General features: G+C 37.0%; 1 protein-coding gene across 3 annotated transcripts in view; it reads left to right on the top strand.

Annotated features, from left to right (window-relative positions):
• The first annotated feature begins 481 nt into the window (after positions 1 to 481).
• The window catches only part of il13ra2.S (interleukin 13 receptor subunit alpha 2 S homeolog), a 33593-nt gene continuing 6436 nt past the window's right edge, over positions 482 to 27638 (top strand). For 2 of the 3 annotated variants that reach the window (XM_018232079.1, NM_001095057.1), the window contains 7 exon segments: positions 482 to 513; positions 9479 to 9636; positions 12402 to 12544; positions 14586 to 14739; positions 16357 to 16477; positions 17403 to 17587; positions 19605 to 19750. In XM_018232079.1, coding sequence (XP_018087568.1) covers positions 9513 to 9636; positions 12402 to 12544; positions 14586 to 14739; positions 16357 to 16477; positions 17403 to 17587; positions 19605 to 19750 — 873 coding nt within the window. In that variant the 5' untranslated portion in view covers positions 482 to 513; positions 9479 to 9512. 3 annotated transcript variants of the gene reach the window in all.

The raw sequence follows: 27638 nt of genomic DNA, 5'->3' as shown, positions 1-27638 counted from the left end.
CCCTTCCCCGTGATTCTCTTAATCCATGCCATGCTGTGTGTGTTTACTGGGATGCCAATATCTAAGCGATGCTGCACTTCCAGGGTTAAATGTTTGTTACAAAAAGTAAAATCGGAGATATTTCTATGAGTAATATAACGCCTGCCTTTACATCCTGAACATGAAATGAAAAGGAGAGATGTCCCTGACGCTAGTTCTCACGTCTCTTCCCTAAAGAAATATGATTAATGTGATAAGAATTAAAGCTCAGAGCAGAATCTGTAAGAGTACGAAGATGCAAACGTATGAACTGCTACACAAGCAACTGAAAAAAAACAACCCCCCCCCAAAAAAAATCCCTGCATGTATTTCTAACATCAAAAAAACATTTTAACATTTTGCAAGCCTGGACTTTTGGAACTTAGTCCTGTATGATACAGCAGATACTGCAAGACACACCTACTCTTTAGACTTTATAAATCAAGCTCAGTGCTGCTGGTTTAACACTCAGGGGATACGTCCACATGCAAGTTTGTAAGTAGAGTTCTGATCACAGTGTGCATGAATAGAAGCATATTTTAGTTAGTAATATTACTTTATTCAAATATTGTACATATATTTTTCTGAACATGTTTACACAATTTTCACATTTTCTCTGTGTGTTTCTTGTTAACGAGTAAAGCTTATATTCTTTTATGTGAGTCTTGCTTGGACTTAAAGGAACAGTCACATCAAAAAATGAAATTGTTTAAAAGTAATAAAAATATAGTGCAGTGTTGCCCTGCACTAGTAAAACGGCTGTGTTTGCTTCAGAAACAGCAACGGGGGCAGCCATTCAAAGGAGATAAGGCTCAAGTTACACAGCAGATAAGCTCTGTAGAACATAATGTTATATAGTCTTTTTTCAATTGCCGCCATTGCTACACAGCAGCTTGTTTATATGAACTATAGTAGTGTTTGTGAAGCAAACAGATCAGTTTTACCAGTGCAGGGCAGCACTACATAATATTTGTATTACTTAAAAACGACTTCATTTTTTGGTGTTACTATTCCTTTAAATAGTTTGCGAACAGGAATGTTTTAATTGATTCATTCATTCATTTTCATTGTAAAAGGTTGCTTCAGTATATCTTTATATGAATCATAGCGCTACAGTGTGTTATAGTTTCTCTATTGATGTCTTATTTAGTGTATACTGGGAGATTATGCAGTATTACCTGAACACTACAGTGCAGCCAGTGCAATGTATTTGCTGCATTTACTGGAACTTGTTTATAAAAACTGTTTTGGGTGAAGATCTCTTATTTTAATTAATCTGTTGAATTCTCCTGAATCCAGATCGATTTTCTATGTAATTTCTTCTGGTTAATGTATGTACCATTGGTTATTTTGCATATAGCCTTCTGTATCTTTATATTGGCATATAATAACATGGGTGAAACCGGCCATGCTGCTTTTTCTATAAGCTTCCATGAACGCCCTGCTCTCCCCATCCATGGATATTATCAATGGTTTAGAGAAAAAAGTGGTAGCATCAATTTATACTGCCTTTAAGTGCACTCCCCCAAAATATAATATAAAATAGCCAGTATGCTAAGTATGGAAGAGTGTCTAACAAGTGACCCCAATCAAGGTTATATGGTAAGGAATCATGCAATAAAAAGCAATGTATCTCAAAAAGTCTCTCAAAAAGTCCACGGATACGATGCCGCCTGAAACGCTGACCGATACTACCCCCCGCTCCTCTGTTTAAACTTTTAGGGGCAGATTTATCAAAGGTCGAGGTGAATTTTCAAATTAAAAAAAAATTTGAATTTCAAGCTATTTTTTGTGTACTTCGACTAGGGAACAGTACAAATTCCATTTGAATTTGAAAAAAATTAGAAAATTCGAATATCGAAATTTATCATGTACTGTCTCTTTAAAAATTCGACGTCGACCATTTGCCATCTAAAACCTGCCGAATTGCTGTTTTAGCCTATAGGGAACCTCCTACAACCTATATGGAGTCAATTGGTGGACTTTGAAAAATCTAAGTTTTTTTTGGGAGAAATTTCGAATCGAATTTGATCGAATGCGCTATTCCTTCGATTCGTATGATTTGAATTTGGATGAATACGGACCTATTCGATCGAACACGGACCTATTTGACCAAGAAAAAACTTTGACTTAATTTCGGTTGGTCTTTTCGAATTACAATTTCAAAGTTTTTTCGAATCAAAATTCGACTCTTAATAAATATGCCCCTTAGCGTCGGAAATGGTCCACAGGGGTCGCTAGTGCAGTGAGCGATATTGCGTTTGCTGGATTAGCAGAGCTGAATTTCAATGTTAGGTTCTCACCTTTACTCGTGGCAGGAGCGACCCTGCAAAAAGTCAAAAGTAATAGTTTTAAAAACGTAATTATTTTATTAGGACATAAGGAATGGCCTAATGCATTTTGTCTCTATTGGGACACTTACTCAAAGGCTCAGCCATACCTCCCAACATTTTGGAAATTAAAAGAGGGACAAAAAAGTTGTCGTTAGGGATGGGCGAATTTGACCCGTTTCGTTTCGACAAAAATTAAAAGTTAAAGTCTATGGGCATCTAACAATTTTTTTTAGTCTTTTTTTTTTTGACGCACCATATATAAGTTATATAAGTCTATGGCCATCATTTCCGCGGCGAAACAAGGCGAAAAAATTTGCCCATCCCTAGTAACGTGGAAAAATTTTGACCATGCCCATTTTTGTGGCCACACCCCCTAATTACCATGTTCATTTTACGAAATTTGGCAGGTTATAAAAGTTTGAACATATTTCTGAGTTTTTTTCCCCCAGTTATTACAGTTTTGCTAATGAAGGTGAATTGCCTCTCCCGAGGGACCTGTTATCTTATATTGTTACAATTAATTATTTGCTTATCTAGATATATTTGAATTGTTACAAATGTATCTTATCTTCTGTTGTGGCTATTCTTGGCTCTCTGACAAAAGCCAATTAAGTTAGAAACATTGTTTCTTTTTCTGGCTGTTCAGTGCAGAGAAAAATAGGACAGTACAAACGAGGGACTGCGGGTTGAGCTGTCAAAAGAGGGACTGTCCCTCTAAAAGTTGGGAGGTATGGGCTCAGCCTAGGAAAGAGTGCCACAATAGGCACAAAACATTTCAGGCCATTCCTTATGTCCCAGTAAAATAATTCAATTTCTATTCACTACTGCTCATATGGTGTGCAAGCAGAGTTGAACAAATATGAAACTGAAGTGTTTTCATTCTTGCATGTGTATCACCAAGAACGAATAACCTGTGTCCAAACTTATGCATGCTAGAATTCAAGGGGTCAGATGCAATCATTAATCATCCCTTATTTATAGCTTGTCAGACAAGGAAGGGAACAATAAATTAAAGCGGAATAGCTGTAGTTCTGGAGAAAAACAAAACTCATATATAACTGAAATTGCATTGTTTTATTTATCATTTAGATTAGGGCCCCTATAATTTTAAAACAAAAAGGACAGATGGTGAAACAAAACAGCTAAATTTTTTCATAGACCATGCCCATTTCTCCAGCAGACTGAATAGAGGTGACTTCTGTGTAGACTTTACAAAAACATATATCTGGTGGCTATGCAGCTTTGCTTTCTTTTTATTGGCTTGTCAATTGTGTTGTGTATGCTTCTATGCTAAACTTTTAAAACCCCACGGAAGTGATGTCATCCTCGCTGTAAAATTATCAGCTGAATTTAGGCATCCTTATACTGTACATACAATAATGCTGAATACCTGTGGGAAAATCTGCTGTTTAAAAAAGTGCTGATTTGCATCCAAAAATGTTAATTTCTTCTTCGTTCTTCTATAGTTTCAAAATCCAGAATAGTAGCAATTAGCTATTGGCCTGCAACCAAATCAGCTGAGGTTGCCTATATTTGTACATACGGTAACATACATTTTCTACAGAATATCTACTATGATATGAGTGTACATATTGGTTCACAATAATGTTTTGTACTTGATGAGGCACATGTATCAAGGGTCGAATTTCGAAATTCATGTAAATTTTTGAAAACTCCCATAAACTACCATAAATTTGACTAATCTAAATTTATTAATAAAATACATTTTTTCCAATTTGAAAATATAAGAAACAGACCAGGAACAGGCAGTAATTTAGTCTGCAAACACCCTTTATTGGTGTATTTTCACTCATATTGGTGAGTGAAAATACACCAATAAAGGGTGTTTGCAGACTAAGGTACTGCCTGTTCCTGGTCTGTTTCTTATATTTTCAAATTGAATGCTTATCACATGATGGATGGTGTGTGTTGAAACAGCAGGTCTACACGTATCTGATTTCATTCGCTCATCTTGTTTTTTCCAACTTGAACGAATTTAAATGACCCGAAAACTCGAATCGATCAAACTCCATTCGAGTTTCTGCTCCGAGAAAAACTTGAATGTCAGGAATGTCTGCAAACATCTCCAAATTGATCCCTGGACCTCTCCCATTGACTTAAACAGCAATTCGGTAGGTTTTAGGGGGTGAATAGTCGAATTTGAATTTTTAAAAGGCCAGAGTATGATAAATCGAATCGAGTTTGGATAACTCCCTAGTCAAATTTGACAGTTTTGACCATTTGGTGTGTTTGCTTCAGAAACTCTACAATAATTTATACAGGTATGGGACCTGTTATACAGAATGCTTGGGACCTGGGGTTTTCCGGATAACCGTTCTTTCCGTAATTTTGATCTTTATATCTTAAATGTATTGGAAAATCATGTAAACATTAGGGGGCAGATTTACTATGGGTCGAATATCGAGGGTTAATTAACCCTCGATATTCGACTGGGAACTAAAATCGTTCGACTTCGAATATCGGAGTCGAACAATTTTGCGCAAATCCTGCGATCAATCGATCGAAGGATTTTTCGTTCGATCGAACGATTAAATCCTTTGAATCGAACGATTCGAAGGATTTTAATCCAACGATCGAAGGAAAATCCTTCGATCAAAAAATCACAGGCAAGCCTATGGGGACCTTCCCCATAGGCTAACATTGACTTCGGTAGGTTTTATCTACCGAAGTAGGTGGTCGAATTTTTTTTTAAAGAGACAGTACTTCGATTATCGAATGGTCGAATAGTCAAACGATTTTTACTTCGAATCGTTTGAATCGTTCGAATTCGATCGAATTTAACCAATTCGATGGTCGAAGTACCCAAAAAATACTTCGAAATTCGAATTTTTTTTCATTCGAATTCTTCACTCGAATTTTGTAAATCTGCCCCTAGATAAACCCAATAAGCTGATTTTGCTTCCAATAAGGATTAATTACATTTTTGTCTAATCAAGTACAAGGTACGGTTTTATTATCACAGAGAAAATGCAAATCGTTTTTACAAATGTGGATTATTTGATTATAATGGGCATCTATGGGAGTCTGGATAATGGTTTTCCAGATAACGGGTCCCACTATAAACATTCTGCTGTGTATCCATGGCGAGCAGCCGTTCAAGCAAAGGATACACAGTTGATGACAGATAAGCTCTATAGTATACAATGTAACTCTTCAGAATGTATCTGTTATCAGCTGTGTATCCTGTACTTGAATGGCTGCACAGCAGCTTGTTTTAATAAACCATAGTTGTGTTTCTGAAGCAACCAGGTCTGTTTTACCAGTGCAGGACAACACTATATTATATTGTCCTTCCTTTTATCTGATTCAGCTTGTTCCAATGAAGAAGAAGCTGCAGAACTGAGCCTTTGTCCACTTGTGGCCATTCTGTTCACAGACAAATTCAATTCTAGGATGTTACTTAATGCTAAGAAAAATAGCCTATCTGAATTAGCTTGTAATCTACTGCAGATAGACACTTTTAAAAAAGAATTCTAGCAATATCCAGTATACATATTATCATTATCACCTTTATCAAAATACTTATGGTAATATCAGATACATATTGCAGTATGTTGCTATGTACTAGTTAACCATGGCAACAGCTAATACCTTAGTATATACTTGCACTGCCACATTCACGATTACTGTGTGTGACTTGTTTATAGTGACTGATTCACTGCGTAGAATAATATTCAGGTATATTTCATTTCTTAGTCATCCACCCCTGGGCATCTCTAGTTTGTTTTTCTCCGGTAGCTTTTCTGTGTAGTGACTTGCAGGATAACTAAAAACTCCTCAAGTGATATTTTTATGGACATGCTAGTAACATCTCTGCAGCTTAAAGATGACACAGCAATTTTCATGTAAGATGTAAGTTGCCACTTTTTTCCCTGCAGCACCACAGCTGCAAAATGTAGATGCATGTCCCCTGAAGCTAACAACAGTCTATGATGAGAAGAGCAGTCAACAATTCTCCTCCTTAAACAGCGTCATAATTATCTAGAGACGCAATTACTTAGCAATTATGTTGTTTTAATGTGTGGCTTGTAATTAAAAATACATAGTATATACATTCTCAGATTTTATGTGTAGAAAGACAACCGAGTCTTGCCCTGAGGAATGTGCCCTCCTATGCTGAGCAGTTGTTTTGTCTCCCGAATATATAGATCTGTGCACTGCTCGCTACACTGGACTCCGTATACCACATTGCTTTGTTTTTCTTTAGGGGTTGGATCCTTAGGGTGGACCAGTTTTTGTCTCAGTGTGTTGCTAGGTTTGAAAAACACAGGGACGTGGTGTTTATTGAAAATCCTCAGAGTTTCTCCCACACTCCATAAATTCGCGAAACGCCCACGAAAATTCGCGGTAAAAATTCGCCGGCGTCAAAATTTTTTTCCCGAAAAACGGACGCCTGCGTCAAAAACGGAGCCGGCGTCGGAAAAACGGGCGCCGGCGTCAAAAACGAGACGCCGGCGCCATTTCGCGAATTTTTCGCCGTTTCGCGAAATTCGCAAATTTTTCGGCGAAGCGAAACGGCGCAAATTCGCCCATCACTACATTGGGGAGACAAAACAACTGCTCACCAAGTGAATGGCTCAGCATAGGAGGGCGAACTCTACAGGGTAAGGCTCGGCTGTCTTTCTACACCTAAAAGACAAGGTGGAGAAACCATCCCTGAACAGAACATCCCTGAACAGAACATCCCTGAACAGAACATCCCTGAACAGAGGCAGGGGTCTTCAACACCATCTGTCCACTACATACAATGCTGTTCTAACATCTGTACCCCAGCAGTTTCAGAACACTTCACACATCCATTCATGCAACTCAAGTAGCACCTGGTTCTAGGAGTTGTATGACACATCGCTAATTCTATCACAGTAAACCCACAGAATCTACACCTCTGTGAGTTTCAGATGTCACCTCTCTGCAGAGTTACAATGTGCCATTGTGATTGGATTAGTGGAAGCGTTTATATGCCTAGGACTTCCCAAACCAGTCAGTTGAACTGAAAAAGCTGCCTCGGATGAGTAGTGAAACGTCTTCAATGATTGCTCAGCAAGTCCAGTTGTTTTAAAATTACTTATATTAGATATTACATTCTATTGTCATTCCTCAAAAAGCTTTAATTTTTTGTTGTTGTTACTGCTCCTTTAAATAGAGCAACGCCAAACACAGACAGCACTGCATTTACTGGAAAAGTAAAGGTCTTTTCACAAAGACCTGTGCCTATAGGCGCTAATTGTAGGAACAGGGGGCAAATGCAAAAAGCTAGCTCTAAAAGATATAATGTTAATGCTACTCTTGTTTTGTTTTTTTGACCTGAGTTTTCTGTTCTTTGTGCAGAGGTTTTTATTTCCTTCACTCATTTTTATGCAGTTTATTTCTGTCAATATTGGCCTTGGTGACTTTACATTTAATTTTCTTATGAAATCTGACGAGACTTGGTTCACTTTGATACAATAATGAATTAAGCTAATGGCCATTTTCTCTGACTGCGCTAAATCCTGGTCTCCCTACAGACATATCTTAAGACACAAGGTTTCCCTGCCTGTGTGTGATTTGTGTCTCTGTCTACAGTAATTATCAGCCTGCCTGTCAGTGGAGACTAATATGTTAAAATGATATGGAGTTAGCATTACTGACGGCTGAGAAGGGAGGGTAGAGGATGGATGTGAGACTGCAGATTTGGACAATGACTGACGGTAAAAGCACCGATGCGCCATTCAGAAGGCATAGGACATAGCAGGAAGGAAGGGTATTTCGCCGCAGGATTTCCTAAAATGCGTTCCGTAATGCTTTCCATTCATGATTTCACAATATCTCTCATTCCTTGCAGTCTTATATGGAAGCAGTTATCGATGAATTTATGTTTATGGTCAGGGCTCAGGACATATCTAAAAGTTAACTTTTCCTTAGGCCAATGTTTGCCAAACTGTGGGGTGCCGTGGGTGGAGGCTTTAGAATACGCAAGAAAATAAGAAGGTTTAACTTTTGCAGAAATGTGGGAGTCTGTGGACCTAAATATTTAGAAAAAAAATCTATGTTCTGCTGTAATGAAAGGATATACTATATCTGAACACTGGATGTTCATTGTTTGGTCTCTTACTGCACTGAAAACAAAAGTAGAGAGGACTATCTGAAATTAGATACTCCTGCTGTCTGCCTCTCATTCCAGTTGATGCTCACTTTCAGTATTGACGTCAATTGTCAACACTAACTTGCTGCTGGGCAATCATCTATGACAACCAGTCAAACATGCTTCAATTGTTCTACCTGCAGGTGGCTGAAAAAAACATATAATTAAAACAGTTGCTATGGTTTACTGGCCAAATGTAAATTTAGGGCACTGGCAGACAAGGAGATTTGTAGAAATGTGCTACTGACAGATCTCCCAAAAATGGGGAAAGCAGTTTCTGGAGATTTGTTGCCTGCAGTAGTGTAGATTTACCATGCAGTGACACATTTCCTTGTCTGCCAGTACCCTTACTCAGTGTTGGTAGAAAAGAGGGAAGTAGTGATGGGCGAATTCGCAAAACTGTGCCGGCGTCCGTTTTTTTCGATGCCGTTGAATTTTTTCAGGCGAATTTTCGCGGGTGTTTCGCGAATTTATTCGCTGGCGGTGAATCGAGCAAATTCGCCGCGAATTCGCACCTGGCGAATAAATTCACCCATCACTAGAGGGAAACAAATATACAGAAATATACAAATATACAGAAGAAGGCAAACTAATTATGTACGGTATGTAGGGCAGGACCCAGGATGCCAGAATACCTAATGGATTATCATGGATGATGTGTATGTACATGTGTATATATTGTGGATTAGGGGGAAGTCTCACATCATAAATTGTGGGTGCCATGTGGACAGAATATGGGCTTATGTTACACTGAATGTGCATATGTTTCTGTATATTTGTCAGTTACATTAGGTCCTTGTAAATTTTTGTACAGTGACTCAAAGCCACTCATTCTTGACTCACCAAATCAGCCAGTTACCGGTAACCTACTTCTTGCACAGGGAAAGCTGTGTTTTCGTAACATTAATGAATTGTCGCCACTATTTAATATTTAGAATGTTATATCATTGTTACCACTCTGACCGATATTTTGCTATTTTTCCAGCTAAGTAAAAATAAGACTACCTCTTCTAAACAAAATGCAGAATTTTAAATATTCTCAAAGTGCTGGCCTTGTGAATTTTGAGACGTTTCATTGGATCTGCAGGATTGTTTTACATGCCACTGTGCTTGTGAAATGTTGCACTGAAGCTCATGTGACAGGTAAATATATTTGTTTGATCTGTGTATTAGTTAAGTAGAAAAATATATGAAAAATGTGATGCTTGTGAAAATGTAGTGCAAAACCACCACAGCATGTTCCTAACCGACCAATCCAGATGAGCCTTATCCTAGCATAGTTGTTTTAGCAGCTGACTTATATATGCTGCGTCAAAAAAATTTGGGCACAATTCAGAATAGTCACGCGCATAAAAATTGTCGCATGTCAAAATTATTCGGACGCCCTTTGACTTTAACGCATTTGGACAAAATAGGCACATGTGTAAAAATTGTTGCGGGCTTTGAAATTGACACGTGTCAAAATAATTGACGCCCATTGACGACAATTCGTTTCACAAATTCTTCGCCGTTTTGTGAATTTCACAGGAAATTCTCGAATTTTTCGGCAAAACGAAATGGGACAAATACGCCAACCAAAAACGAATGGCCAACCAAAGGTACATTCCTAGATCCAATTAAGCAGATGGAATATGTGTAAGAGAAACACTGATCCAGTGTTACACATAAAGCAACAGATTGAATCAGATTTGTTTTATGCCAACAGTTGTGTAATACTTTGTAAGTGGTAAAAGTCAATAACATCAGTTATACACATACAAATGAAGCCTCTTGGATTCATGTGTTAAATGCGTCATGACTCGAGAATGTGAAGGAACTGTGTTATCTAAACTCATTTATTAAATTAAACCTTTTCATTCGCATACCAGAGCACCATTGTTCACAAATGGAGAACTCTTTAATGAAATGGGATGTTGTGATGCAATTTTCTGTGTTAAAATGGAATAAGTGGGTTTAATGGGTTTATATATTCTGTATTAAACACACGAACCAATGTGACTTCATCTGTATCAATATAGGAAGGGAAAAGGATGTAATTATTATGTTTTTGCGAAAGCTGCCAAATCCTTTAGCCCTTATTTATCTAATGTCAACAAAATCTGGCATGTGAATCAGATACAAATGTTACTGACATTGGTCATTTGTGAAATTTGTGAAACCAAAAGACTCTCTCTTTTTTTATATTTCTATATGTTCCAAAAACTACTATTAAAGTGCTAGAGTTTTGCAAGGGTCACAACCATTTCACTTATAATCATGACCCCAAGACAGTGCTACTATCGGGGCAGATATTCAAGCACAGGATACCCAGTAGATAAGTTCTGAAGAATCCCATTGTATACTACAGAGTTTATCTGTTATCTGCTGTGTATCCTGTGCCTTTTCTCCCTTTTTAGCTTTGAATGGCTGCCCCCATGGCTACACAGCAGCTTGTTTATATAAACTATAGTAGAGTTTCTGAAGCAAACACACCAGTTGTACCAGTGCAGGATAACACTACATTAAATTTTAATTCGTTTAGGACACTTTCATTTTTTTGGTGTTACTGTTCCTTTAATAAACTAGTGCAGATATTCAGATGAGTGGAACATAATCCATGTATTGGCTCAAAAAACAACATTCTCCCAAAGGAGTAGACTTTAGAGCTGCAACAACCAGTTAATGTATTTTAACTACAGAAAGATTCTGAAACATAACCAGAAGGAATGTCCAAACAGGGAAATTGACGCCACAGTTAAGATCTTTCCCAGTCACTTCTTTTCAGTTGGAGTCAGTTTGCCATGCCTTTTTAACTTTTAACAAATGTAAATGGTTGCAAAAGTCCAGACAGACTGTGTTGTTATTTTAATCACCAATGGGACACATAAACCAGAGACCTCAAAGAAAGAGCCCAAGAGCCTCTGGCTTCAGCGTAATTATGCATCTGTGTGCGCCATAATCACACTGGTTTGGAACCAAATTCAAATAAAAATGTCAAAGACCTAAAAACCAAGATCAATGGCCAGTTGTAGATCATACTTGTTAAGTTTCTGAGTTACTTTTCACACCAGTTCAGGGGCGTCTGTATCCAGTCTCAAGTCAAGGTTTAGAATTAGTGATGGGCGAATTTGCGCCGTTTCGCTTCGCCGGAAAATTCGCGAATCTCTCGTTTTTGATGCCGGCGCCCGTTTTTCCGACGCCGGCGCCCATTTTTGACGCCGGCGTCCGTTTTTCGGAAAAATTTTTTTGACGCCAGCGAATTTTTTCCGCGAATTTTCGCGGGAGTTTTGCGAATTTATTCGCTGGCGGCGAATCGCGCAAATTCGGCGCGAATTCGCGCCTGGCGAATAAATTCGCCCATCACTATTTAGAATACATGTTCCAGGTGAGATATACTGAATGCTTGGTTTTGAAAATGTTTTCTAAACTGCCTCTGATTCTTCAACATCCATGTAGGAGATAGGAGAATCCTAGTTAGATTCCTAACAGATTATGCCCAAGAAAATTATCCTAAAATCAGATCCTTCTTGATCATGACCTCAAGGGAACTTTGAGATGTCTTTGGCAACTTTTTTAAACTAAACATATACCAAAGAACGGGAACTGCATTACTTGCTTCCTTACTAACTCCTTTAAGTATGCTGGGTTAAGGGTCAAGGTAAGCCTTGGCTGCATGATGCTGCTATAGAAAATCATCTGCGCCAACACATTTTTCTGAAGAAGGGAAAAATCTTTAGGAAATAAAATGTCTTTTTTTCCCAATCAAAAAAAGAGTTCAATCTCATCAGTTAGTGCTGCCTTTGGAACTGAGATAAAACTGATTTAAAGTAAAGGTTATGGTAAGTATAAATCCTTTAAAGCAGCTGTACTTTTGTGAGGCTATTAAAATTTGGTGGTTTCCTTATAGTTTTTTTGAATGTCGTTTTTAGTTGACCCACCTTCGCACCTGGAAATATATGATCCTGGATATTTGGGAATGTTGGATATTTCATGGCATGCTGCTGACAGAAAAGGAGACTGTGCGGTTATATACGAATTACAGTACCAGAATGGAGCTGGAAATAGATGGAAAGTAATGCAACTATAATTATATTATTATATTTCAAGATATTGTTTCTTGCTTGTGTGCAGATCACTTAACATTTATCCTATAGTGGTTTACAGTGTAAGGCTAGAAAGCATCTGCAGATGATTGCAGATTTTTTTGATAATGGGGGGGTATTCTTCCTAAAGCTTTACCATGTTCTTGATAAATGTAACTTTTAGTATTCCCTACTGAATGTGAGAGTGAGTCAGTTACCAACATTATCAGTAAAGTAATGATACAGGGAGTGGTAACGTCAGTGGCAGTTGCTCACTATTGGTCAAATGGGAATTTGCTTGGATACAACACAGATACAATCATGTGTTATGTGTCTGTGAAGGCTTTCATTCATCCAGATCATGATATATGGAATTAAGCAGTGATACTTCATTTTATTCGAGAGGTAGAGAATTCCCATAACAGTAACATCAAAAAATGAAAGTGTTTTAAAGTGATACAAATATAATGTACTGTTGCCCTGCACTGGTAAAACTGGCGTGTTTGCTTCAGAAACACTACTATTGTTTATATAAATAAGCGGTGTGCAACAATGGGGGCAGCCATTCAAACAAGTGCTCAAAGGAGTGTCCCTTTTGATGTAGAAGGACTACTGAGTGTAAGCCCTCCTATGTTGGGCCATTTGCTTACTGAGCAGTTGTTTAATCTCCCCACTGTTAAGATTTGTGCACTCAGGTAAGTCAGATTCTGAAAATAGCCACAGTTTCAGGCGATTAGTGTTCAAACCAACATGGAGAGATTCTAAAGTTTTTTAAATCTAATTTCTTCATTTTTTCACTGAATAAATTATGAGAAAGGAAGCTGTTTTACCCTGCTTTTATAAACTCTAAATGTAATCACACAAACGATAAATATAATGTCCGTTTTTTTTTTGTTTTTTTTTAGTAGTTTAAAAAATTATTGAAAGCAAACATTTTCTGAGATCAGATCAGTACTTTAAAGCTCAAGTTATGCTTGGAGTTTATGCCAGGAATTATCGATGCACTAGCAAGCTAATTATCTGCCTTGCGAGGACCAAACATGAAGTTAAGTCAATTTTCTGGTCTGCCGTGTTTAGCTAAACAAAATATTCAAAAATTATAGATTTTTTTGTGATTAAAGGGCATGTAAAGTCTAAAATAGAATAAGGCTAGAAATGCTGTATTTTGTATACTAAATATAAACATGAACTTACTGCACCACGAGCCTAATCAAACAAATAATTTATGCTTTCAAAGTTGGCTACAGGGGGTCACCATCTTGTAATTTTGTTATACATCTTTGCAAGACTAAGACGATGCACATGCTCAGTGTAGTCTTTGCTGCTTAGGGATCGTCATAAACAAAGCTGCTTGAGTTCTGCATGGCTGGGAAGTAAGGTGGGACTCCCCCTGCTGTTCATAAGTATGATTGTTTCCCTGCTCAGCAGTTAGGGACCATCTGACAATTCCTATCCACAGCAATAAATAAAGGGAGAATTTCACTGCATACAGTCAGGTTTCTTATAAAAACAGAACACATTTTTTAATTAAAGTATATTGGAGATAGGTTTCTTTTTCATTAAAGAAAGTAAAAATGGGATTTTATTTTTTGCCTTTACATGCCCTTTAAAACAGTAGGCAAAAATTATAATCAGAAGCCCTACTCACTAAACTTATGTTGAAGTAGCAGTATACTGCAACTTGCCATAATCCATAAAGAAAGAATCACTGGTGAGAAGATAGCATGCCAAAGATATAACACAAAATGTTTCTAGTCATTATTAGAATAAAAATTCTATATTTATATATTTATGTATTTGTGACATTTTTGAGAGGAGGTATGGAATTAAGCAAGAAACAGGGATAGCAGGGAAAAGCTACTTTTCCCTTATAAGTAAGTAAGGACGAATAGATCAAGAAGTATGGATCAAGTAAAACCAGAGATTGAAAATAAGAAAGCGAGAAATGTAAGTAGTAATCCTTTATGAAAATTAAACTGTGCAGAGTTTTTAGTAATTAAACAATGCTTTCTTCTACCATCTTTTGTAAAGTCTATTAGAACAAAACATCTTAAGCACAGAGCTGCATTTAATCTCAGCAATGAAATTTCAGTCAAAATCAGGACCCAACTAAAAGGACCCTGTATAAACGGATCTCAGATCTGGAGCGACTGGAGGGAAGCAAATTATTCTGTCCCGGTAACAGGTAATACACTTCAATTTTCCTCTGAGAATTAATTACTTATGCTTGCTTATATCATTGTTCAGTATTACTGTTGTATATAAAGGCAGAAAATATTGATCCATCTGGTATACGTAAAGTAGACAGCATGCCAAATTCTTCAGTTTAGCCTGCTTCATCTGCTCTCATTCTGCTCAAAATTAAATGTTATTATTTTGTATTTGACATTTATAATTATAAATACAAGATCAGTTGGAATTAATTATTACAACAAAATTGTTTTGGGAAAAAGCTTTCAAGTGGTGCTTGCAAATTTCAATGTGTGTACAATTGGGGCAGATGTATCATAATTCAAATGTTTTTTTTAATTTGAAAAAAACCCTAAAGGTGCAACACCTCAAATGAGCACAATTTATAAAACAATTAAAAAAACCCTGATCCATTACAAATGTGAAAAACAACACAGTGACATCACATTCTACATTTCACTCTCAATGCGCCTAGCAAATAAATAACTGCCATTAATAAAATTTCAAGAAGTTCAGTTTTGAAAACTCATATTCATGATTTTTGCTGCAAAAACCTTGAATCACAATTAAAACTTTAATTTGAAATCAATAAATCTACCACCTAGAATGGGATGGGTCATTGATTTTGGGGTGCTTTTGAGAAATTACTTTTTTTTTTCTTTTATTAGTGTTTACAATTAAATGTACACAGATCACTGACATACTGCTTCACTAACTTGAGTGTAAGGTGAATTTGATATTGTGTTGATTATAAATGCAAATATCAGTTTGGAAGAACAAACTCTCAATATATGGTGCCTCGGTGGCTAGCATTGCTGCCTGGGGTCCTAGGCTTTAAAAACATACAGAAGAGTTAAAGAAAAGTAGCACCAAAAAATAAAAGTGTTTTAAAGTAATTAAAATATATTGTACTGTTGTCCTGCATTGGTAAAAGTCATGTGTTGATTTAGAAAAACTGCTATAGTTTATATAAGCAGGCTGCTGTGTAACCACGGGGCAGCAATTTAGCCTGAAAAAGGAGAAAAGTCACAGGTTACTTAGCAGATAACAGATAAGCTCTTGTATAGTAGAATACAATGTGATTCTGCAGAATGCATCAGTTATCTGCTATGTAACCTGAGCCTTCCCCCAGGGCCTCACAGCAGCTTGTTTATATAAACTATAGTCGTTTTTCTGAAAGAAATAAACCAGTGAAACATACATTATATTTTAATTACTATAAAGCACTTTAATTTTTTTGGTGTTACTGTTCCTTTCACTGGCTCCTGAAAAAATTGACTAGGGTGTGCTTGTGTTAGAAACCTTAGGGACAGATTTACTAAAGGATCGAAGTGGCAAACGCTGGCGACAGTTCTCATTTGTTTATTCAATTTTTGGTTGGCTGCATAACTACAGCATCCTTGCTTGAACCCATGAAAAAAAATAGGCAACTTTCAAAATATAATTTAGATTGAATCTTATTATTCAAATATATCAAAATTAGGAACCAAAAAAAATTATTTATAATACAAATACAAAAGTAATAAGCTAATTATTGTACCTTTGTTAATAACGGAGGGTAACAAATTACAATATTTCATGTGTTAATAATGTGATGTGTTATTGCTTACAGGAACGCCTGAATCAAAAATTGGACATTTTCAGTGCATTTACTATAACTGGGAATTGCTTAAGTGTTCATGGAGTCCAGGGAAACTGCATAACCTTACCAGTAATTATGAACTGCAGTACTGGTAATATTCTTTTACTGTTACTTACATCTGGGAATGATTCACTAGTATGCTTGAAGGCAGCTCAGGTGACTTTTAAGGATGAGATCATTTTAAGTTTGAGAATCAGGAGAAATTATGTGGTATATAGTGCAGTTAGCCTTAATTTTTCTCCACCATATCACATTTTCCTTGTGATTCCAGTGCATTCAAATTGATGCAATTTCACCAACACTTGAAATTTTTCCAACTTTTTGGGGGTTATTTTACAAGGTCCAAATTTTTCTAAGTATTTCTAACATTGAAATCCGATTAACTCCTACTGCCCGAATGGACCTTATTAAACATTAAAAAAGCCTGAAAAAAATGGGTCGGGCAAAAATCCGATAACTTCGGAGCTTTGCCCGAAAAGTATGGATTTTTCGTACTTTTCTGCAAATACTATGAATTTTCCGGGGGTTTCAGACTTTTTGGTCTAAAATCCCCGAAATTATTCAGACAGCGGCGCAGAGACTGTGACCTGCCCCATTGACTTATACAGGACCTTGAGAGCTTTGAGATTCAGTTTTTTTGTAGTCAGACTTTTAAAACCATCAGGCTTTAATAAATTCAGAAAAATTCTTAGTTATTTTTAGTCCGAAAACCACAAAGTATTTGAATTTTGGATATTCAGAGCAAAATAAATAACCCCCTTAATGCGATAGTGGCGTGTACATCCTATTTGTTTGGAATAGTTCCCAAACAGGCTCATATTCTCATAAAATATTTTCACCTGGCCTATAACTCTCTATATGCCTGACATGTCATTAAATGCACAAATATAGAGAGAGAGAGGAGTCAGACACACTCCTTATATACAGTACTTTATATGGTCGCTTTAGTGACTTATAATTTCCTTATATTTTACAATAGTTGGGTTTTACATACAGGTTTGTCTTTTGTTTTCTAGGCATAAAGGGTTAAGTCACAAAATGATCTGTGACTCTTATCAGAGCACCAATGGGATCAATACTGGATGTATTTTTCAAAGTGAGCAACTGGAACATTACACAGACTTCTTTGTTTGTGTTACTGGAACTGCGGGGTCACTTCCAATAAGGCCATCATACTTTGTATTTCAGCTCCAAGACATAGGTATTGTATCATCAAATCTATTTTTAATGCAAAGTTTTCTCTCATTTTTATTTTAATCATACATGAAAACATCAAATATATCAAATTGTATAATTTATTAAATCATTAATTTTAAACCTAAATGCATAGCCTCACACTCAATAACACTGATGGGGTTATTTATTAGACTTCAAAATGTCTCACAATCTTGTTAAAACCCCTCCTACCGAATTCCCGCAGACATTTTTTTACTGCATTTATCAATACATTTTCATGAAAAATCTGATGCGGGAAAAGACTCCATAAAATCATAAAAAAATCCAAATTGTACATTTTTTTTCTGATTTAACACGCGAAAAACTTTTTTGGATTTTCACCCGAAAACCACAAAAATGTTTGGATTATTGTATGAAATCCAGCGCAGATCAGGATATATTCCAATTTTAAATGGGACATATGCCACTGACTTCTAACATGACCTCGGCAGGCTTGAGGTAGAGTACTTTTTTATTCGGACAGGGTTTAATAAATCATGAAAAATTTTAGATTTTTTTTCAGAGAAAAAAGTGTTTCCCCCTTTAAAAGTCTGACCAAAAAAATTTGGACTTCATTAAAAAAATCCCTGAATCTCATCTGACACTTAGCTTCCCAGATTACCAGTTTTTCCACATCCCTCTTTAAGGATGACAATCCTGGATGGACTTAATTGGCTTTCATAATTTTGTAACACAGGTAATGCTACTGCCATTGCCCTCCTGCAAGTTATTAATTAACAGATTAAGTAAAAGCAGGTTCAATACAGAACCCTGGAACTTCCCACTAAGAACTCTACTCCAGAACTAGAATGGACACAATCCTTTATCCAGTTTCCTGTACAGTACAAACAACATTACAAAGACAAATGGATCTTAGTTAAAAAAGCAAACATTTATGTGGCACTATATCAAACACTTTGACATAATTGAAATAGATCATATCGACTGCTTTATCATAAAAAGCAATTCAATTTGTTTGACATGATGGGGGTTATTTATCAAAATCCGAAAATTTCTCACTATTTTCTAAAAACGACTTCACCCAAATCCGAACAGACTTTCCCCCCTATTTATCAGTACACTGCATTGTTTCCATCTGTAATCCCCCTGCATTGTTCACATCTGTAACACCTCTATTGGTCACACCCCAGAAGCCCTTTACTTTTCACACTCAGACCCATTGTTCACCTGTTCATACTTCATACAAAATGCTAAAGGGGCACCAGTATTTTTTCACTGTATGTAGCACAGTATGAACTGTCCATCTTGCCTGAAGTGTCTGCCTGTCTCTGGCTCTATTCTGCCTTCCATATGCTCCCTGTGTGTGCCATACTCTGCCCTGCCCTATACTCCCTGTGTGCACCATACTCTGTCTGCCCTATGCTCCCTGTGTGTGCCATACTCTGCCTGCGATATGCTCCCTGTGTGTGCCATACTCTGCCTGCCCTATGCTCCCTGGGTGTGCCATACTCTGCCTGCTCTACTATATACCCTGTGGGATGTGAGCCTGATAGGGTTTGTGATATCCATGCAGTGATCACCAACCATTTGTTTTTTGTGTGTTACCACCATTTATGTGGAGATGGTCTTAAAAGTTATTGAGAAAACATGGGTGTGGTTTAAATGGGTGTGGTTTAAAAGGGGCAGTGTTCAACACAGGCTTCTATTATCGGCCCTCCACCATGTAGGCCTGAAACATTCTGGCCCTCGGTACCAGAGAAATTGGACAGCACTGCTTTAAAACATAATAACAGATGTGGCCTGTAATTGACATGTTATAATATAATACCTTTTTTAATTATTTAAATTACATAGTATTAGCATTTAATTTTTTTTTTACATAACTTGCCCCAGTATGATTTGTAATATCCCTGACAGTGCACTAATGTTACACTCAGTGGACTGTGTGAAAATATATATCTTGAAATGAAATATTGGAACATAGTTTCTAACTATTTTATTTGTGCTGTGACATTAAGGATAGTTTTAAATTTGTCCAACAGTTAAACCAGCAGCTCCGGAAGAGCTATCTGTCTTTAAGACTGAGTCGAATGAGATGCTCCTAGAGTGGAAACTTCCTGAGGGAACAGTGCCTCTGAGATGTTTGAAGTTTGAAATTCAGTACAAAGAGGAAAATGATATATGGAAGGTTTGACTTTATTATTCTTAAGAATATAAGATTTTAGTAGCCTATGTACTGTTTAGTTTTGCAAAACTTAACATTGTTAAATAATTTCTCAATTATATTAATCATTTGATATTTTTTCTGCCTTAGATAGTATTAACATGATCAAAATGTGTAACAATGTACATATCTGTTGCAGGAATAGCATAGGGAAGAGGCCCCCAACCTGATCTAAATCTCACACACACTTCCAGGCAGGGATGGGCGAATTTGACCCGTTTAGTTTCATGGAAAATTCGCTGCCATCGAAATGTCGCTTACGCCCATTAAAGTCTATGGGCGTCAAAATTTTTTTGTCGCACTGCGAAATCTTTTTGATACGCACAACGCCATACAAGTTTATTGGCATCATTTATGCGGCAAAACAAGGAGAAAAAATTTGCCCATCCCTACATCATGTCTCAGGCATCTTCTAAAGTCTTCTAGCTCAGGTTCTCCAGGAGCATCCACCACCTCCTTTGAGAGGAGTCAAAAGTGGAAAGGATCCATTTTTTAATATAGAGTAGTGAATGACTATTACACATCTGGATCATAATGAATACGTTCCTCCCATGTGGCACAGAGGATTTCCAACATACTAAGAGAGCTTAACTCTTTACAACCCCTGTATAGGTAACTAATTCCTCAAGACAAGGAAATCATTAGCTCGATATAGATGCAGGGGATGTATTAATTTCTACCATAGTTACAGAGCAACAAAGCTTCTTGTACCCTCTTTGACATCTTTGTCCACCTGTAGTAATAGGGTTTCACTAACTTTCTTTATTAAAGTGTCTCGTAAAACTTTAGTACACCCAAGGATAGAATTGATTGTTTAAAAAGAGAAGAGACAAAGAACCTTGTTTGTGACTGCGAATTGCCTTCAATGGTTAAATTCAACCCTCACTTCTATGGACCGTGTATCAGTTAACTTAGTGACCAACTTTTTCCACTTAGTTAATGAATATAAGGAGGGAGGATGAGGGCGGAAGTGCCGCTGATGGCCGGTGGAAAAGGTAAACGTGACGTCAGTTGAAGATGACTCCACCTGGAGAGTGACGTCCAGGGTTTGCATACCCTCACACGCCAAACTGGATTGAAGACATACGTAATGGTGACGATCGGCGGTAGAAGACGGATGTGACGTCACTTTGAGGCGACTCCGCCTGAAAGTGAATATGCGGCTATAAAAACCATTTTCATACTTGCCTTTTGAGAAAGCTGTGACGAAACGCGCGTTAGGGCAAGACACGACTCTTGATTTTCTTTTAATAATAACTTCACCTCGGTGAATAGAAATTTTTTAAAAAACAGGTATCTTTCCTGCAACTTTACCTTGAATCTGTTTTCTCTCCAAGAACTGAATGGTCTGCGGTTTTTTAGGGTTAAATAGCCTCTCTTCTAAGATAGAAAAGGTTAACAAACGAAGCCACAGCCCTTCAGTTTCTGCCTTCTCCCACTGTGGTGCTCCTAGGGACCTAGAAAAAATTGTAGTTAGAAATCTTGGGAGCAACTCCACCAACTATCTATTTTCTTAATTCCTCACTTATTCTCAAGGAGCGGCTGGGTAAATCTGCAATTGAGAAGCACCAATTTATTTTTACTCAATTTATTCAATTTTTTTTAAAACTAACAAATCATTAGCACTGGTCACTTTCTATATTCATTACCTTAATTACTATGATAAATATAAACTAAGAGGTTTTTTACCAACCACTGCAGCACAGGCACTTTATAATTTAAATTAATCAATTATAATTCATTAGGTAATTGATATAATACTAAGAATCTGTAAAAATTAATTGTTATTAGCTTTTTAATAGAATTATTAATTGATAAAACATACACAGAGCCGGTGTAGTGACAATCAATATTTTATTGGTTGTATTTATTTAAGCACAAGCACTTTATATTTATTGGCACAAGGTGTGAATCTTATACATATGTATTAACTGATTGATGAATGAACTAAGTGGAAAAAGTTGGTCACTAAGTTAACTGATACACAGTCCATAGAAGTGAGGGTTAAATTAACCGTTGAAGGCAATTCGCAGTCACAAACAAGGTTCTTTGTCTCTTCTCTTCTCTACTCTTTTTAAACAATCTTTGTCCACCTGATGAAAATGTGCAATACAGATGAAGCTGCATTGTGTGTTTCCTCAATGTAAGTAGAAATCTTAGAAGTGGAAGAGATTTCTATTCAGCGCAACAGACGAGGACTTAGAACTTGCTGATATACTGAATATATCAGTGCACACAGTGTTTCTAGGGTGTCAGCAAGGGTCAAGTATGACCTGCACTTTTCTTCTGATTGATTTTCAAGCATGACCTGTACTTTACCTGCCAGGCCTGGACTGGCAATCTGTCCGTTCGGGCAAATGCCCGAAGGGCCGCTCCCTTTACTGGAGTAATGGGCCACATTGTGGCCACCAGACCAGCGATCATGGTTATCGTGGCCGGCTATGCAGGGGTAGACAACAAGGTAAGAAATCAACAGCTTGGCACGCACTCAGCAACGGGTGCACATTCAGCAGCACAAATATACAGTTTTTAGACTTAGAACTGTTTCATGAAAACTGTGAAGTACAAACTACAGTATATCGCAAAAAATGCGCAGGAAATTCGTTATTGCATGCAGACTCGTGTCACCCGAGACATGTATTCCAGGGAGTACCAATAGGACAATTCTGTAGGCTCAGGAGAAATTGTAGCACAGAAGCAGAATTTTAAGTAAAGCTTGCAATCTAAGGGATCAATTCCTACAAAGAGGTTACCGAATGCAAGAACTAGAAAGAGCATTTAAAACAGCTATATTAAAAACTAGAGAGGACTTGCTAAAAACGAAAAACTCAAATAGACATCAAAGAATGGAAAAACCACTATTTATTACCTCATATAGCAGACAATTTACTCAGATAAAACAGATAATTAATAAACATATACCAATGCTTTACAACGATAGTAAATTGAGAGAGGTATTAATACAAGGATATAATTTTGTAAGTAGAAAAGCACCAACATTGGGACAAATTCTATCCCCAATTGAATTTAAAAGAAAAGAAAATAAAAGCAACTGGTTAGAAATAAAAGGCACATACTGCTGTGGAGCATCAAGGTGTGTTACATGTGTACAGATGCATAAGTCAAAAACATTTATAAGCACAAAAACACAAAAAGAATATAGTATTAATTGCTTTATCAACTGCAACACAAGTTATGTTGTATATCTGTTAACATGTACACACTGTGGCATCCAGTATGTAGGATGCACTACTCGCCCCCTAAAAAACAGAATGCGAGAACATATAAGTCAGATAGGGGCAGAAAGCAGCGCCACCACAGTATCCAGACATTTTTCCCAATGTAATCAAGGAAATGTTTCCTACTTACAAATCCAAGGAATAGATAAGGTGAGAAATTGGAGCAGAGGGAGAAACAAACAAAAAAAACTTTTGGAACTAGAAGTAAGATGGATCTTTTGACTGGATACACGAGAACCCAAGGGGTTAAACATAAGATGGGATGTAAGCTGCCATACGTAAATATAAAAAGAAAAGAAAAAGAAAAAATAGATTAATAGATTAATATATTAGAAAAAAAGCTATAATCATAAACCAGAGAGAAAGAAAAAAATGATTTTCTAAAAAACATAAAAGAAACGATAACGCAAAATAATAGCCCTCCATTCCAACAAAAGTTTCAGAATTACCAAACATTGTTAGAACTTATAAACTTAAAGTCACATAAAGTAGTAAAACAAAAATTGAAACAAGTAAAGTAATTTCATTGAAACAATTTAATCTTTAAGAAAAAATACGGAAAAGATACATTAAAATATACTATACAATGATGGTAAAGTTGAGAAAAACAAAAATAAATATAGACTTTAGAGGTTATATAGAAAATAACTTATAAGAACGTTATGTAAAAGAAAATGGAATCTTTAGAACACAACAAATAGCTTTGAAAGAGTTAAGAAATTTTAAGGAGGAAGTACGTCTTAAATGACGAAAGCTTCCAATGCTTTTTAAACCATGTGTATGTAATTGTCATTTAATGCCTATGATTACGTGTGGTAACACACGAAACGCGTTAGGATAATATATGTTTGTGCAATAAAGTAAAAAGTTTTTTACCGCAACCTGGAGTCCTGTGGAGTGCGTGCCAAGCTGTTGATTTCTTACCTTGATGTCTCCCCCATGCTGAGGGTTCGGGGCGCAGCACCCGGACCACCAAACAGGAGCGGTGAGTGACCCACAGTTTTACCATATTGGAATATTTTAAGCGGAGGGCTCGGGGCAAGTGCACCCGAGCCAATTTGAAACAGCGGTGAGCGAATTTGTAATGAATGAGATAACAGACCGCTATGTAGAAAGGGATTCCAATTTGTGATATCAAAGTACGGCGGGTGGTTTGAGCGCTTCTGCCTTCCTTCTCTAAAAGGGGTAGACAACACACTTGCAAATTACAGCCTCTGCTCTGCTTCTCGTACACACACACACTGAGCAGTCTTGTGTTCCTACTATGATTGGCCATCAGCTACACCGGGCCTCTCTCATTGGGCAGTAGATGGGTTGGGAGGTGCCAGCCAATTAACAAGTAAAATGCGAGAGTTCCTGCCCCCGGTTTCTGCAAAGAAGAAGCTCCAGGTAGAGTGGCGACAGAGGGAATGGGAGAGGGAGGGAGGGGTGTGTGTATATGTGTGTGTCTGTGTGTGTGTGTCTGTGTCTTTGTGTGTTTGTCTATGTGTGTTTGTGTGTCTGTGTGTGTGTGTCTGTGTCTTTGTGTGTTTGTCTGTGTGTGTTTGTGTGTCTGTGTGTGTGTCTGCGCGTGTTGCCCGGGCTGTTTTTTACTCCTAGTCCTGCTCTGTTACCTGCAATAACATTTCACTTCTCCACCCAATAACTGCCCTTATAAGAAAATACCTTCACTACTAGGGAAAAGGAAGGATATCATCAAATCAGCGACTTTTAACTTATACATTTTATATTTTAATTTGACCTTTCTGAACTCAACCAGTAACAAAACATAACGCAGTCCAGTTCGTTGCATATTATTTTAATATGCTGTTGTGTTAGAGCAAAGTACTCTAATTACATTGCAACATTATTATAGTACTATGCAAACATAGCAAATATTGATAAAATATACTTGACAAGGGGACTCCTCAATTTAACCCTTTGCCTTGAGCCATCCCACTGAACCCCATTATTATATACCTTAATGAAACCATGTGTACATATGATTCTGCCCATCTCTAACTTAGACCAGTTTAATCTGACTGCTGGTCATTCGGATCCCTTGTCTTGCAGCTCCTGCGATTACAGCTCCAGGGTTTTCCTGTACTGTTGCTATGCAGCTGGTTTTGGTTTATTCCCTACTTTGGATCACAGGGCAACATTATTCTTAAGTGATTTATTTCAAGGTGAATAAGCAACACAATAAATAAATACAATAAATAATAAATCAATCCACTACAGCCCCTATCTGATCAGCCTCTATCTGAAGGCAATTAAGTGTGCCTGGAAAGGTCTACTCTACACAAAATCTCAAACACATAGTACAGTGATTTGAAATGTATCTTATTTTACCTTACTTCCCCTTTCAAAATCTTTCCTATCACAGATGACAAACTAACATGCTTATAGTTACCAGGGTGATAATGTGATTGCCTTTTGATGAATGCACCATATTGGCAGGTCACCAATTTTTCAGCACAAGAATAATTTTATATATGAAGTGGTTTGGCAGCTGAAGAGCAGCCCCCTTCCCTTTACAAAATTGTAAATCACCCGAACATAGAAAAAAAATACAAAACATGAGATAGACCCAACCACATATGGGTAAGTATAATAAATCTGGCCCATAATCTCAAGAGTTATGATCGCTATTAATTAAATATTTACCCAGACTAGTGCTGGTGAGAAATTTAGCATTATTATTGATAAAAATCCAAAAGAACACTTTTTGAAGCTGATTTCAGAACTAAAACAAAACTTTTTTCTTAAATTTGCCAATTACTCTGCTCATAGTCTGAATTATTAGAATTGTCCATAATTACAACATAACTTATTTTTCAAGCTTATTCCATTTGTATTAGATGCTGGACTGCTTTTAGCATTTACCAATGATAATTTGGTTATGTAACAATCTCAAATTAACCTGATCTCTCTCTTAAATTATTTCTGCTGCTACTGTTTTACTGTTTAGCATTTGGAGTTTCCAAATCACTGACTCATAAATGATATACAAACTGCCTCAACATACATTTTTACACTTAAAAATGAATGTTCAGAGGAACATTGTAAAGCTCTGATTGCCTACTACTTTTATTTATATATATTAAATATAATTATACAGATTTTCTAGCCATATCTACATTAAACTTGTATAGCACACATAAAAAAGTGATTACAACAGCTGTTTACACAACAATGAAAAGCCAAAAATGAAATTATCAAGAACTATTGTGGTCTGTGTTTTGGCTCTCAGTTTCATTTTCTAAACCACTTTGTTTATGTGTGTGTTTTCTGTTTTGGCTCATTTCCTTTGATATTTACAATAACAATGCTAGGAATTTGGAATCATTCATACTCATTATTGAAAACTCAGTCTAGAGACAAACATAGGCAACATCTCGCATATGTATAGAAAGCTTTTTTCATCTTGAATCACACGTCTTTTTGCTGGAATAATGTAGTAGTTGTTGACACATTACATAGAGAAGTCTTAAGTTTTGTTTGCCTTTACAGTCAACTGAAATGTCAATTAAATGTATTTATTTTGGAAGGATAAGGGAAATACATAATTTTTTGTCATTAATTGGCTATATGTATATATCTATGTTTTTATTTCAAGTGAGGAGATATATATCCTGGATGCACAAGTTTGAAGAATAAATCGCGGTTGTTTCACCAATTTTGGAGTGCGGGTCCTTTGAACTTTACATAAATGCTTTGCACCCGCATTAGTAAAAGACTGGCTCAGAGTGCATATGTTTGATATATATATATATATATATATATATATATATATATATATATATACACCAATTATCTTCAGACCAGCACTCCCAGTTATATAGTCAATTGAGGAGTGAATGAACAGCAATGAAAGAAGGGTATTGGATGCTTGGAAACAAAATTCTAGCAGAAGTATATTAAAGGGGAACTCCGGGTTCAGATAAAAATCTTCAATACACTGGCCTTAATACGTAAAATAAAATTAAGCATCCATAAATTCCAACCTCTTAATCTTTAAATATGATTTTACCTCTTTTCTGATGCAGAAAGTTAGCAGGATCATCTGCTTATTTTCAAAAGGTCTCCAATGTAGGAGTGGTAATCATGCTTCTGACATCATCATTACTTTTTCAAATTACATGACCAAAAACTACATCCCCATAATGCCTCTACTTATCTTTAAGGATAGCATTCCTAGCTTTCTACTTTTAGCCCGCACTGCTCTTCAGTTGGATTTCAAAGAAATAGGTATTGTTGCTTGGCAGTGGCGTAACTATCGGGGGAGCAGGGGGTGCGATTGGGCCAGGGCTCGCACCCCCTTGGGTCCCCCTGGCAGCTAGCACTCAACCATTTCCAATCGATTCCAGGCGTACAGAGGAGGGCGGGGGGCCCGGCTGCACATCCCGCGCCATGGCCCGTCCCCTCTAGTTACGTTACTGTTGCTTGGAGGGGGGACGAGAGAACGAGTGATACCGAGATATGGCCTGCCTTCCCCCTTTCCTTTATTCCGATTCTATTTCACACAGTTATCCTTACTGGTTAGCCAGCACTTTCAGCCACAGTAGATTCAGCCTACAGGAGTCCCCTCTTAGAAGGGGAGGGATTAAGGAAAGTTTATCAGAGGTTATGGT

The sequence above is a fragment of the Xenopus laevis genome, chromosome 8S (assembly GCF_017654675.1).
Source record: "Xenopus laevis strain J_2021 chromosome 8S, Xenopus_laevis_v10.1, whole genome shotgun sequence".
Taxonomy (NCBI): domain Eukaryota; kingdom Metazoa; phylum Chordata; class Amphibia; order Anura; family Pipidae; genus Xenopus; species Xenopus laevis.
This window is presented reverse-complemented; position numbering and strand designations above follow the sequence as displayed.